General features: G+C 42.0%; 1 protein-coding gene across 1 annotated transcript in view; it reads right to left on the bottom strand.

Moving 5' to 3' along the window:
• Nucleotides 1–5,244, bottom strand: part of SLC9A4 (solute carrier family 9 member A4) — an 83,634-nt gene extending 78,390 nt beyond the window's left edge. Inside the window, exon 1 of the mRNA XM_075852700.1 lies at nucleotides 4,815–5,244. Coding sequence (XP_075708815.1) covers nucleotides 4,815–5,013 — 199 coding nt within the window. The 5' untranslated portion in view covers nucleotides 5,014–5,244. The remainder of the gene's footprint in view (nucleotides 1–4,814) is intronic.
• Between the last annotated feature and the right edge of the window lie 8,950 nt (nucleotides 5,245–14,194).

The following is a 14,194-nucleotide window of genomic DNA, read 5'->3' as shown; positions in this document are numbered from 1 at the left end:
CAGACCAGACCCCCTAAACTAATACAGACCCTAGACCAGGCCCCCTAAATACAGACCACATAAACGAATACAGACCCCAGCCCCCTAAATACAGACCCCTAAATACAGACCCCAGACCTTAAACTAATACAGACCCCCTAAATACAGACCCCAGTCCTGACTTCCTACACTAATAATGACCCCAGACCTAACTCCCTTAAAGAGGCTCTGTCACCACATAATAAGTGCCCTATCTCCTACAGAATGAGATCGGCACTGTAATGTAGATAACAGCAGTACTTTTTTATTTAGAAAAACAATCTATTTTCACCAAGTTATGAGCGATTTTAGCTTTATGCTAATTACTTTCTTAAAGCCCAACTGGGCATGTTTTTACTTTTGACCAAATGGGCGTTGTGGAGAAAAGTGTATGACGCTGACCAATTAGCGTCATACACTTCTCTCCATTCATGTAATCAGCACATAGTGATCCTGCGTTGTTCACTATGTGCAGTCACTTACTCAGACATTAATGTTACTGAAGTGTCTTGAGAGTTAATAGACATTACCTCCAGCCAGGACGGGATGTCTATTCACAATCCCGACACATCGGTAACGTTTGTGTGGGATTTACAGCACAGCAAGTGTAATCTCGCTGTAAACTGTCATTTACAGCGAGATTACGCTTGCTGTGCTGTAAATCACAAACAAACGTTACCGAAGTGTCGGGATTGTGAACAGACATCCCGTTCTGGCTGGAAGCGATGTCTATTTACTGTCAAGACACTTCAGTAATATTAATATGGGAGTATGTGACAACACATCTAGCAAGATCACTATGTGCTGATTACATGAATGGAGAGCATGAATGGAGGGAAGTGTATGACGCTAATTGGTCAGCGTCATACACTTCTCTCCACAACGCCCACTTGGTCAAAAGTAAAAACACGCCCAGTTGGGCATAAAGTAAGTAATTAGCATAAAGCTAAAATCGCTCATAACTTGGTGAAAATAGATCATTTTTCTAAATATAAAGCACTGCTGTCACCTACATTACAGCACCGATCTCATTATGTAGGAGATAGGGCACTTATAATGTAGTGACAGAGCCTCTTTAAGTAATACAGACCCCAGACCCCCTAATCTAATACAGACCCCAGACCAGACCCCTAAATACAGACCCCTAAATAAAGACCCCTAAACTAATACAGACCCTAGACCAGGTCCCCTAAATACAGACCCCATAAACTAATGCAGACCCCAGACCCCTAAATACAGACCCCAGACCTGACCCCCTACAATAATAATGACCCCAGACCTGACTCCCTTAAGTAATACAGACCCCAGACCAGACCTTCTTTTCTAATACAGACCCCAGACCAGGCCCCTAAATACAGACCCCTAAATAAAGACCCCTAAACTAATACAGACCCTAGAACAGGCCCCTAAATAAACCCCATAAACTAATACAGACCCCTAAATACATACCCCAGACCCGACCCCCTACGCTAATAATGACCCCAGACCTGACTCCCTTAAGTAATACAGACCCCAGACCAGACCCCCTAGTCTAATACAGACCCCAGACCAGACTCTTAAATACAGACCCCTAAACTAATACAGACCCTAGAACAGGCCCCCTAAATAGACCCCATAAACTAATACGGACAACAGATGTCAAACTAATACAGACACCCTAAATACAAACCCCTTAAACTAACACAGACCCCTAAATATACAGACCCTAAACCCCATAAACTGATACAGAACTCGGACACCCTAAATACAGACCCCAGGCCCCTTAAACTAATACAGACACCAAACTTCCTAAATACAGACCAGACCCCTAAATACAGTCTCCAAACCAGACCCCTAAATACTGTCCCCAAACTAGACCCCCTAAATACAGTCCCCACACCAGACACCCTAAATACAGCCCCCTTAAACAAATACATCCCCTTATACTTACATAGCAGCTCGCCTCAGTCTTCTCTGTGGAACTTTGTTGCTGCTCATGGACTTGCGGTCATGTGACCAGCAGGTCTCTAAACAGTAGTAAGAACTTCAGAGATGAGGTCATGTGACCTTATGTCTAAAGGTCCTTTTGCAGGACATATGCAATGCCGTTTAGTCGCGGCTTGTGCCGCGATTCTCGCCAAAATCGCGGCAATAACGCGACAAAACTACATTGTACGTTGGGTGGCCATGGGCCCCCCGGGAGCCTCGGGCCCCGGGCGGCCGTCTAAAATGCCCTATGATGATCCGCCATTGCTAATTACTGAAACACTAATAACTGGCGCTGAGGCCAGCATAAAGAGAATTAAAAAAGAGCGCCCCTGCTGTATGTTCTGACTGGACAGATTTGCGCTCTGCGAGATTAATTGCGGTAGCTGACAGGGAGAGATAACACTGGAACACAGAGAGGTGAGTATGTTACAGGTCAGGGAAGATAGTTATGGGAAAGTTTGCATCCTCCAATAGATGTGGCCATTCCTCCAGGGCAAGTTTCCCTGCCAGCAGTACTCGAGTTTTATTTTTTCGACACAAAAAAATTATTTTTGAAGAAGCCGCCAAATGGAGTGTCTCTTACCCTCAGACAGTTGGAAAATAACTTTGTGTAAAGGTTCAGATAGCACCAGATACGTGGAAGGGTGAGGTTTTGCACGGATAGGGGCCCAACCCAAACATAAATATAAAAGAGTATCCGGCACACCTATATTGGTGTGCCGGATACTCTTTTATATATATAGTTGGAAAATAACTGTTATGACTTTGATTGAAGAGGCATCGACCTCCAAATAGAACGGCTTATTAGAAATAGGTTGATGGAGAACCAGTGCTGAGATGGCAAAGGCTTATGCTGCAGAAGCTGGCCAATCCAGGGTATTAGCGCCCTTTCTGGATAGGGCAGAGAGTGGAGAGACCTCTTAGGAGAATTTTTAATAAATTGACAAATCCCAGGCGAATCCCAGGAATCTGCACTGAACTTGATCCATGCGAAAACCTTCAGATAAGATGATTTAGCTCAGGAATACTTGGCGTGTACGGAATTCTGACTTAGCCGAAGTAATGCAGAATGAACATGAGAATGATGAGTTTTCAGATCTCGTGATTAGATTAGGATATTGTCGAGGTGGACCAGGACATACTGTTTAAGAACATCTCTAAAAATGTTATTCAAGAACAGCAGGGCATTGCAGTGGCCGAATGGCATCACCAGGTATTCATAGTGCCCTTCCTGGGTATTAAAGGCAGTTTTCCACTCGTCTCGCCATCCTTCAACTTTAACACCCAAGTCACGGTCCACAGAATAGTCACCGATTGGCGGCAGATGTGCTGTAGCATAGAACTTGTAGTGAAGTAAGGAACTTAGCCAGGGGTCATTAATGAATAATCGGTCAGGATGTCGATACCAGGAGAACCACAAGAGTCAGATAACAAATTCAGAGGGAAAATCAGGAAAAAAATGCAAAGGTCAAGGATTAGAAGTGAGGAAAAGAGCCAAAATAGCAATAAAAATAATAGCAAACCACAAGATGTACCTTGCTTTGCAGGCAAGGGATACAAGAAAATCGGCCGCCTAACCTGATATCATGACTGGCTGACAGTCGCCATGGTAACTCAATGCAGCCGGCAGATAGAAGGAAGCCACGGTGTAGTAACAGAGGAGGAGGCGTCGGGGTGCCAAGAAACCGAATGCTATAGCCAGGACCATGTGCTGGAACTCAACGCTTAATCCAGGGGGGAGTGATAGATATTTACAGAGTTTAAAGGTGTTTTCCTATTAATAACATGTATGGCCTATCCACTCAATTCAGACTGTTGGGAATTCCACCAAATATGAGCATATATTTTTCTGGTCCCTCTTCTTGGTGTAGGAATGGCAGCACATGCATAATAACTTTGCAATAAAGTCTAGTGGAGATAAAGAAACAGCTGAGAGAAGACTGAGCAACCTTGATCTCAGAAACAGTGGAGGTCCCAGGGGTCAGAGCCCCAATGTTTAGACTTTTATGAAATATCAATTAAATACTTATCAGAAAACCCTTTTAATCATCCAGACTTCACTCCGTATATTCCTTAAAGGGGTTTTCCGAGTTAAAACTTGTATATGTTAATGCTTTTAACTTGGGAATGTGAATACATTTGTAATGTACTTAGTTTCCAAATTGGCCCCGTTTCCTGATGCTGCCGTGGGGCACATGACTGGTGACCTCACTCTCTGCCCGCTGTGTTTATCATCCGTATACCTGTTACGTGGTGTAATTATTCACATTTTCTTCCTGGTACCAGGAAGACATTTTTAATAACTGTGTGACATCACCAGTTTTGTGCCCCCACGGCTGCATCGTCAAACGGGGCAAATTTGGAAACTGTAAGTATATTACAAATGTATTCACATTCCCAAGTTAAAAGCATTAACACAAGTTTTAACTCGGGGAAAACCCTTTTATATTCTACTAATACTGAAAAATAAAAACAAACTGATTTTATAGATATTAATATTTGCCAGATGTATATATGGGATAATATAAATTGTGAGGAACACAGTAGTCACATTGGTATTTAACCATGTGAAAGATGAAAATCTGTTACATTAAACATCTAAGGTACCTATAACATCACAAGTATTCTATATTTGGTGGTGTATTAACCCTTATAATACAGAGGTTCAGCATCAGGTATAATTTTGGATGAAAACATGTAATTGCTTGTGTAAAGTGAGTTTATATTTCTTAAAAATCGAAGTATAAATCATAAATGGCCTCGCTTTAATGGGTCAATAATTCTAAAACAAGGCAGGCAGTATTACAAATATATTGTACACTACTTACCGATTTTAGCATAGGAAGCAAGAATAATCCAAAGAGTAATTTCATAGGGGATTTGGACCAAATTGTAATCCACAGTGAAGGCATGGAATACTGTATTAGTTTCTGATCCTTCTGTATCTGGGGTCCCAGTAGTCACTTCTGAGCTTGCACTTGTGAGCTTGAAAATCATCAAAATTGCGAGAAGAATGCTTTGATCCATGTTTCATGTGTAAACCAGTCTTTTACTTAGCAACATTTGCTCTATGTTGGGATAAAGATAAACTTCACCAAGATATTGTTTTCCAGACAGGGAACATTCTTTAAAAGTTTCTCTCCTAAAATATTATTGTGAGGGATGTACTATAAATGTATCAAAAACATAACAGAAAAGGAATCGTAGAAAGCCGTTCTAATAGCCTAATACAATACTGGGAAATAATGGTGCCTCTCTCCTGAGAAAATCACCTGGTCAGTGTATTTACCGAAGATATCATTCATGTTCCTTAAAATGTGTAAAGGTATAATATTGACCAGCAATCTCTTCTACAAGTAAGTCCACCCAGTCATTACTTACTGACTCTGTGTCATTGTGAAACCTGATACAGAGAGAACACTGACATCAGAAGTAGTGTGGTGTGCACAGGGGTGGTTAATACACACAAACGTCCTGCCACTCTGTGTTTACAGATAACAAGGTTGCCACCTTGTGAACAGGCAGGTCAATTACTTTTTGATATTAATAAAAACAATTTGTAGATAATTTTATACCATAACAATTCCTTCTTTGAGCTGCGATTTATTGTGCTTTTTGTTTTTTAATCAAATCTTTATTTTATTAATAGAAATAAAGAGCAAAAAAGTACATGACAAGTGCAATACAGGTGAGAATAGCGTATCCTTTTGTGTTAATGGCATGTACACACAACTTTTATTTTGGAGCATAAAACTGCCACATTACTTTCCAAAATAAATTTTTGAGGCAGTTGTTGAAGCAGATTTTTACATTTCCAATGGACAATGCCGAAACTGTTTCTTAAAAACACTTCAAAAACGCTTGGCAAATCTGCTTAAAAGCTATGTACACCTGTGAAATAGTTTGGGTTTTTTTTTTTGTTTTTTTTAAATAAAAATGTGTATCAGTGTGTTTTGTGTAACTTTCTTAATACAGGGGCGGATTCGGGATAGAAACTATGCAGGAAGTTTTCCATACCTTTGTTAACTTTAGTTGAACGAAACTCAAATGAAATAGATCTGCTAGTAGGTCACATAATACATCAGTACAAGTTTGCAGAATCTTATCTAGGCCTGGGGCTTTCCTAACGTTTCATTTTTTCAATTGCTCTGTCACTGTCTCCATTGTCACCACGAACACCCCCACCCCCCCCCCCCCCCCGCACCACAGCTTTCCTTTCCTGTTGTATATTTCACATCCTCTCCATCTGATTTTATCGCGGCTACCTTCATTTTTTTATTCCCACCAGAAAATCTTTTGAAGTTTCTATTTAATTCATTCACCATCCTTCCATCCTCGTCAACCACCTTAGGTCACATCCTCATCCCAGTAATAGTTTTCATTCCCGTCCATACCTCCCTCAAATTATTTTTTGCACGTTTTAATTCCACTTTCCTCCTATATAGCTCCTTACTTTCCCATATTTTGCACTTCAATTCCCTTTGCACTATCTTAAAGAGAACCTGTCACCAGCATTTCACCTATTGAACTCTACTCACCCCTCGCTGGCCGCTGCTGTCCAAAGTTCATTGGCGTTATCCCCTCTCCTAAGCTCCTGTGTTGACCATAAATAACGGTCTACAAACATTTTGCACCTTTTATGGTAATAATCCAGCAGTTTTGTTTGTTCCTCTTCTTATGCCCGCCCACTGTTGAAAACTGGCCCACCCTGAATGCTGTCAATCAAAAGTAAGCTGTCACTCAAAAGTAAGTAGGCGGAGTTAACTCAAAAAGGCTTGAGGAATGAACATATGACTTTTTTCTTATCCTCATTAACAGGGACACTAAAAAATGAATACTAAAGCTACAGAGCCGACTAAGAAGACAATTATAGGTTATATAGAAATAATTTTTCACCCACTTCCACTAGGTATTGCTGGTTTAATAGGTGAAATGCTGGTGACAGGTTCCCTTTAATCTCCTCACCATCCCTGTCTCTATAGGTCTTTTTCTTCCTGTGTAATAACCCTTTTAGATCTTTTACCACCCACGGTTTGTTGTTTTCAAAGCACTTCACCTGCACTTCCAGTATAATTAGATCTGTACAAAAATTAACATAATCAGTAATGCATTCCGTTACTTTGTCTATATCACTTCCATCTGTCCCTAATCCAAAAACTCCCCAGTCTATCATTTCAAGGCAAGCTTGTAACCGTTCCTCATTTTCATTAGTCCATTTCCTTACCAATTTAAAGGGCTTTTCCAGGGACATTTTTTTCCTCAGGCCGTGCAGCGCACGAGCACTGAGGAGTTTTACCAATAAGAGGCAAATGGGGGGGGGGGGAATTGGGGAATAGCATGCATGCAAAGAAAATGGTGCTGCTATTGAAGCACAAGCAAAGAATGAACGGAGCGGACATTGAGGAGGCCGTCGACCAATAGGATGCCTCAAACCCGGGTGAACGTCAAAAGTACCGGGTTTTGAGGGATCCTATTGGTCCACGGCCTCCTCAATGTCCGCTCCATTCGTTCTTTGCTTGTACTTCAATAGCAACACAATTTTATATATATATATATATATATATATATATATATATATATATATATATATATATATATACTACCGTTCAAAAGTTTGGGGTCACCCAGACAATTTTGTGTTTTCCATGAAAACTCACACTTATATTTATCAAATGAGTTGCAGAATGACTAGAAAATATAGTCAAGACATTGACAAGGTTAGAAATAATGATTTTTATTTGAAATAATAATTTTCTCCTTCAAACTTTGCTTTCGTCAAAGAATGCTCCATTTGTAGCAATTACAGCATTGCAGACCTTTGGCATTCTAGCTGTTAATTTGCTGAGGTAATCGGGAGAAATATCACCCCATGCTTCCAGAAGCCCCTCCCACTTTGGCTTGATGGGCACTTCTTGAGTACCATACGGTCAAGCTGCTCCCACAACAGCTCTATGGGGTTGAGATCTGGTGACTGCGCTGGCCACTCCATTACAGATAGAATACCAGCTGCCTGCTTCTTCCCTAAATAGTTCTTGCATAATTTGGAGGTGTGCTTTGGGTCATTGTCATGTTGTAGGATGAAATTGGCTCCAATCAAGCGCAGTCCACAGGGTATGGCATGGCGTTGCATAATGGAGTGATAGCCTTCCTTATTCAAAATCCCTTTTACCTTGTACAAATCTCCCACTTTACCAGCACCAAAGCAACCCCAGACCATCACATTACCTCCACCATGCTTGACAGATGGCGTCAGGCACTCTTCCAGCATCTTTTCAGTTGTTCTGCGTCTCACAAATGTTCTTCTGTGTGATCCAAACACCTCAAACTTCGATTCGTCTGTCCATAACACTTTTTTCCAATCTTGCTCTGTCCAATGTCTGTGTGCTTTTGCCCATATTAATATTTTCCTTTTATTAGCCAGTCTCAGATATGGCTTTGTCTTTGCCACTCTGCCCTGAAGGCCAGCATCCCGGAGTCGCCTCTTCACTGTAGATGTTGACACTGGAGTTTTGCGGGTACTATTTAATGAAGCTGCCAGTTGAAGACCTGTGAGGCGTCTATTTCTCAAACTAGATACTCTAATGTACTTGTCTTTTTGCTCAGTTGTGCAGCGGGGCCTCCCACTTCTCTTTCTACTCTGGTTAGAGCCTGTGTGTGCTGTCCTCTGAAGGGAGTAGTACACACCGTTGTAGGAAATCTTCAGTTTCTTGGCAATTTCTCGCATGGAACAGCCTTCATTTCTAAGAACAAGAATAGACTGTCGAGTTTCACATGAAAGCTCTCTTTTTCTAGCCATTTTGAGAGTTTAATCGAACCCACAAATGTAATGCTCCAGATTCTCAACTAGTTCAAAGGAAGGTCAGTTTTATAGCTCCTCTAAACAGCAAAACTGTTTACAGCGGTGCTAACATAATTGCACAAGGGTTTTCAAGTGTCTTCTAATCATCCATTAGCATTCTAACACAGTTAGCAAACACAATGTACTATTAGAACACTGGAGTGATGGTTGCTGGAAATGGGCCTCTATACACCTATGTAGATATTGCATTAAAAACCGGACGTTTGCAGCTAGAATAGTCATTTAGCACATTAACAATGTATAGAGTGTATTTCTGATTAATTTAATGTTATCTTCATTGAAAAAAACTGTGCTTTTCTTGAAAAGATAAGGAAATTTCTAAGTGACCCTAAACTTTTGAACGGTAGTGTATATATAGTTACATATATATGGGGTACATATATTATGATGGGGATCACATTAGATATCTGAGGTGCGGTCACAGGATTCTGTGACCGGACCTCAGATAAGGCAGGTGGGCGGGATAAACTAAAGGTGAAGGGAGAACTAGTTGGGAGCCAATAGACACAGAGGGGGCGGGAATACTTAGTAAATAACAGTCCTGTGTCGTTACGTAGGTCAGTGAGAGGTATCGGCACAGGGCTGTGTGTATTCTAACTCTTGTGCACGAGCTTGTGTTGAGATAAAAAAAAGAGACAGACGAAAATCAGAACTTCCGGCAGGGCAGAGGCAGAGAGAATAGGAAAGAAAGTCTTTATTTATTTTTATTTATTTATTTATATTTATATAGCGCCAACATATTACGCAGCACTTTACAATTTAGAGGGAACATGAAACAAACAATATCAGACATTACATTACAATTCAAACCTGGGGAGTGAGGACCCTGCTCGCAAGAGCTTACAATCTATGAGGACATAAGGGAGACACAAAGTGTAATAGTGTTTGTTCTGTACAATGGTCCGGCCATTTTTATACACATGCGGTGGTAACATAAAGCTGCATGAGCCGGTCACCAGCCAGTATCCGTGTATGACGGACATGAAGAGAAGGAGTGTGAGGGAATCTTATTCTGATGACTAATCTAAATGGAGGGCCATGGAAAGGAGTCAGATTAGGGAATGTTATAGGCCTGTCTAAATAGATGTGTTTTCAGGGCACGTTTAAAACTGTGGATATTGGGAATTAATCTGATTGTCTGGGGTAGCACATTCCAGAGGACGGGTGCAGCACGAGAGAAATCCTGGAGACGGTAGTGGGAGGTTCGGATTATGGAGGATTTTAATCTAAGGTCGTTGGCAGAACGTAGAGCCCGAGTAGGGTGGTAGACAGAGATGAGGGAGGAGATGTAAGGAGGTGCAGCACTGTGGAGAGCTTTGTGGGTGAGAGTAATAAGTTTGAATTTTATTCGGAAGGGGATGGGCAACCAGTGCAGTGACTGGCACAGATTAGAGGCGTTGGTGTAGCGGTTGGTCATAAAGATGAGCCTGGCTGCTGCATTGAGGATAGATTGGAGAGGGGAGAGTTTAGAGAGGGGAAGACCGACTAGTAATGAGTTACAGTAGTCAAGACGAGAGTGAATCAGAGCAACAATGAGAGTTTGGGCAGTTTCCTCCGTAAGAAAAGAGCGGATTCTGGAGATATTTTTGAGGTGAAAATGACAGGAGCGTGAAAGTGATTGTATGTGAGGAGTAAAGGAAAGATCTGAGTCAAAAATAACCCCGAGACAGCGGGCGTGCTGCTTAGGAGTTATGATAGTGCCACACACAGAGATGGAGACATCAGGTTTAGGGAGGTTAATAGATGGTGGGAACACAAGGAGCTCAGTTTTAGAAAGATTTAGTTTCAGATAGAGAGAGGACATGATGTAAGAGACAGCGGACAGACAATCACTGGTGTTCTGTATTAGAGCAGGGGTGATGTCACGGGAAGAGGTATATAATTGGGTGTCATCAGCGTAGAGATGGTACTGGAAGCCAAATCTGCTGATGTCCAATAGGAGCTGTGTAGAGAGAAAAGAGGAGCGGACCTAGGACTGATCCCTGAGGAACCCCGATATCAAGGGGAAGAGGAGAAGAGGTGGAACCAGCAAATGACACACTGAATGAGCGGTCAGAGAGATAGGAGGAAAACCAAGAGAGAGCCGCGTCCTTGAGGCCAATAGAGTGGAGCATGTTAAGTAGGAGTTTGTGGTCTACAGTGTCAAAGGCTGCAGAGAGATCCAAAAGAATCAGGAGAGAGGATTTACCGTCCGATTTAGCCGCCAAGAGATCATTTGAGACTTTAGTAAGACTTCAGACTTTATACAGACTATATATTAGGAACTTTATTAAATAGTTACATGGAATGTTATGTCAAAAATTTTATGTCCCTGGAAAACCCCTTTAACCCCATCTGGTTTCCCACTCACCTTGGGGCAATAAATTGGTTTAAAAAAATACCATATTATGGTGCGAACAACTCAATGATGGCAATATATCAATACTATAAGCATTCTTTACATTTGCGTATAATAAATCCAGTGTTTTATCCCCCCTTGTTGCACATTCCACATACTGGGTAAAGTTTGGTAGAACCCCACCATTAGTAGCATGATTAAAATCCCCTGTTAGTACAAAAAAACTGTCAGGATATTTAGTCATAATATGTGCCACTACAGATGACAAAAACTCACATGCTACCCTAGCATCAGCTGATGCCGGAATATACACCAAACCAACCATAATTACATTAAATTCCCGTGGCAAATAAAACGGTCTTATTCCTACCACAAGAAATTCAATATAAATGCTGCAATGTATTTCTTTCACAGTTATATGCCTCGGATGACACCATTTCCTATTAAAAAACAATACCACCCTCCCCTTTCTTCTACCCAGTGCTCTCAAAATCTCTATCTGCTCGTATAACTTCAAATCCGGGGACTTTGGTACTCGTATCTGGGATAGCAAGAAGACAACATTCCCTAACATCATGGACAAACATTCCCATTGCAACAAGCTCATCCATTTTGTTACCTATAGATCTAACATTCCCCATTAATATCGATTGAACCACTGGTTTATACTGCCTATTTTTTTCCCTTACCTTACGGCCTGCCGTACAATCCTTAAAGGGCCACCATACATCTCTAGAAACCTTTTGTAATTTAGTAGCAGACTTTGGTATATCACTTCCAATCCGTAATAGCTCTCTCCTAGAATATCTAATCACAATATTGCTAACCACACTAACAATAGTAAAGGTATAAAATCGATATCCGCCTTCTTCTGCGTTCTTCCATACCACGGATGTCCCTTTGGAACGTTCAACGCAGTATGTAGTACATCCAGTGTATTTCCAAGTTCCAAAAGGCAAAATGCAGTATCAAACTCCTCAAGCAACACCCTTGGTAGTGACAACAGGGGGAATAAAGACAGCATGGGAAGCAGCATTGGCAACAACAGCCCTCCCAATCACTTCATCCTCCTTTGCACTCGTTTCCTTTGTAGTCGCTGTGTTGGCATTAATGATGGGACAGGCATCGGTGACCTGCACTTGCTTAAGTGTCATCCTCCACTCTGCCTCCTGCACTGTAAAAACGGTTAATCTGAGCTGTAGCCTCCCGCTCTCAGGTGTTCAATGTCTTCACCTCCTCTTCCCCCTCCTCCTTTCAGTAATCGGCAGCCCTTATTACAGTCAGTCTCTCCTCTTCTCTGATGCCTCTCTCAGGGTGACTAACCTGGACGCTGCTCTGGCACTTCCACTGCATCTCCCCACCCAGCGTGGATGCTACTTCCGGCTGACACCAACCACCCAGGCTGACGAGCCGATACGTGGTCCGGATCTCCCACAGACTGGGCCGCTACCTCCTTCGCCAGATATCCGGGTCACCACCTCCTCCACCGACCTCGTCGGCTCATCCTACATGCGGCAACGAACATGGGCATACCTTCCAACAAACATAGACACTAACTCGGACAGGGAGCCGTTCTCACATGCTGCCGCTAGCACAGTGCACGAGTGGGACTGATGGCTTCGGTGACAGCAGGTCCTGTGTGTCTCTGACACGCAGGATCCATTTGTTATCGATCACATCTAAGTTCATAACTTAGATGTGATGGATAACAGGTGGGTCCTGCCTGTATGAGGCATGCAGGGCCTGCAATCTCCGAATCCAGGATACATAGAAGTAAAAAATGTTTTTAACAAAAACAAATTACAGACACTAAAAGTAATACAAAAATCTATGTGTTCACATAGACTTTAAAAGGCTGAGCAGAGCCAAAAGGTAATGAAATGGTACTTTGTTCTAGTGATTGATAGGGGTTACAGTTGTCCGACCCCCACCAATCAGACATTGGTGGCATGGACTAGCGATATGCAGTATTTGTAATGAATCAACCCCTTTAATAATAAAAAAAAGTTACACAGCACCTCATACAATGTCAGCCACATACAACAATACACAAAGTGCAGCCATGTGCCCCAGCATACAAAGTGACTGCCATATGCCTTCCCAAATACTGTATCTACCACAGCCCCCTCCACAAATTCTAGCCACATCCCCATATACAGTGCCTGTCACATGTTCCACCATAAATAGCGGCAATATGCCTTTACACAAAGGGCAGCCATATGCCCCCATAAGTGTCATCCACATGTCCTTTCATATGCAGTAGAGACACATGCCTCCTTGCAGTGCTCATATGCCACCCAAAAATGCCTGCCACATACCCCCAGGCACATTTCCCCAACACAATGCGGCTACATGCTCAACATGAACTCATAGCACAGCCACCCTTTCCTCAAAGGAAGTAATAAAATAGATGAAGAACTGCATCCTCTATGTCTAGAGGAAAGAAGGTTTCTACGCCGACATGGAAGAGGATTCTTTACTGTAAGAGCAGGGAGACTATGAAACACTCTACCAGAGAAAGTTGCCATGGAGAATTTGCTAGAAGGGTTCAAAAGGGGCCTAGATGTCTTCCTTGAGTGTAATAATATTATAAGTTATGGGTACTAGATTACTGTAGATAGGTCTTTAAACCTGGGACTTATTCTGATAAATATTTGGAGTTGGTAAGACATTTTTTCTTAAGATTAGAATAACTGCCATTTGCCTCTTTTTTTTTTGCCTCCTTCTGGATCAACATTGCAGTATAATAGCCTAAACTTGATGGACTTATGTCTATTTTCAGCTTTACAAACTATGCTACAATCATTAACAGAGCATGAAGGGGTAAACAAACACCAGGCATTTCTGTCCCTGATGGCAAAACCTGGGACCATAATGTAGGACCAAATTTGATCTTTGCTATAGCCCCCTCTCTCTTATGTACACCACTGCCTCTCCGGTGTGTGTGATACTCAGCTCCGGCTCCAGTCTACATCCAATTTATCTCTATCAACAGAAAGCAGCCTTACTGA

This window comes from Rhinoderma darwinii, chromosome 2, assembly GCF_050947455.1.
Source record: "Rhinoderma darwinii isolate aRhiDar2 chromosome 2, aRhiDar2.hap1, whole genome shotgun sequence".
NCBI classification, from domain to species: Eukaryota; Metazoa; Chordata; class Amphibia; order Anura; family Rhinodermatidae; genus Rhinoderma; species Rhinoderma darwinii.
This window is presented reverse-complemented; position numbering and strand designations above follow the sequence as displayed.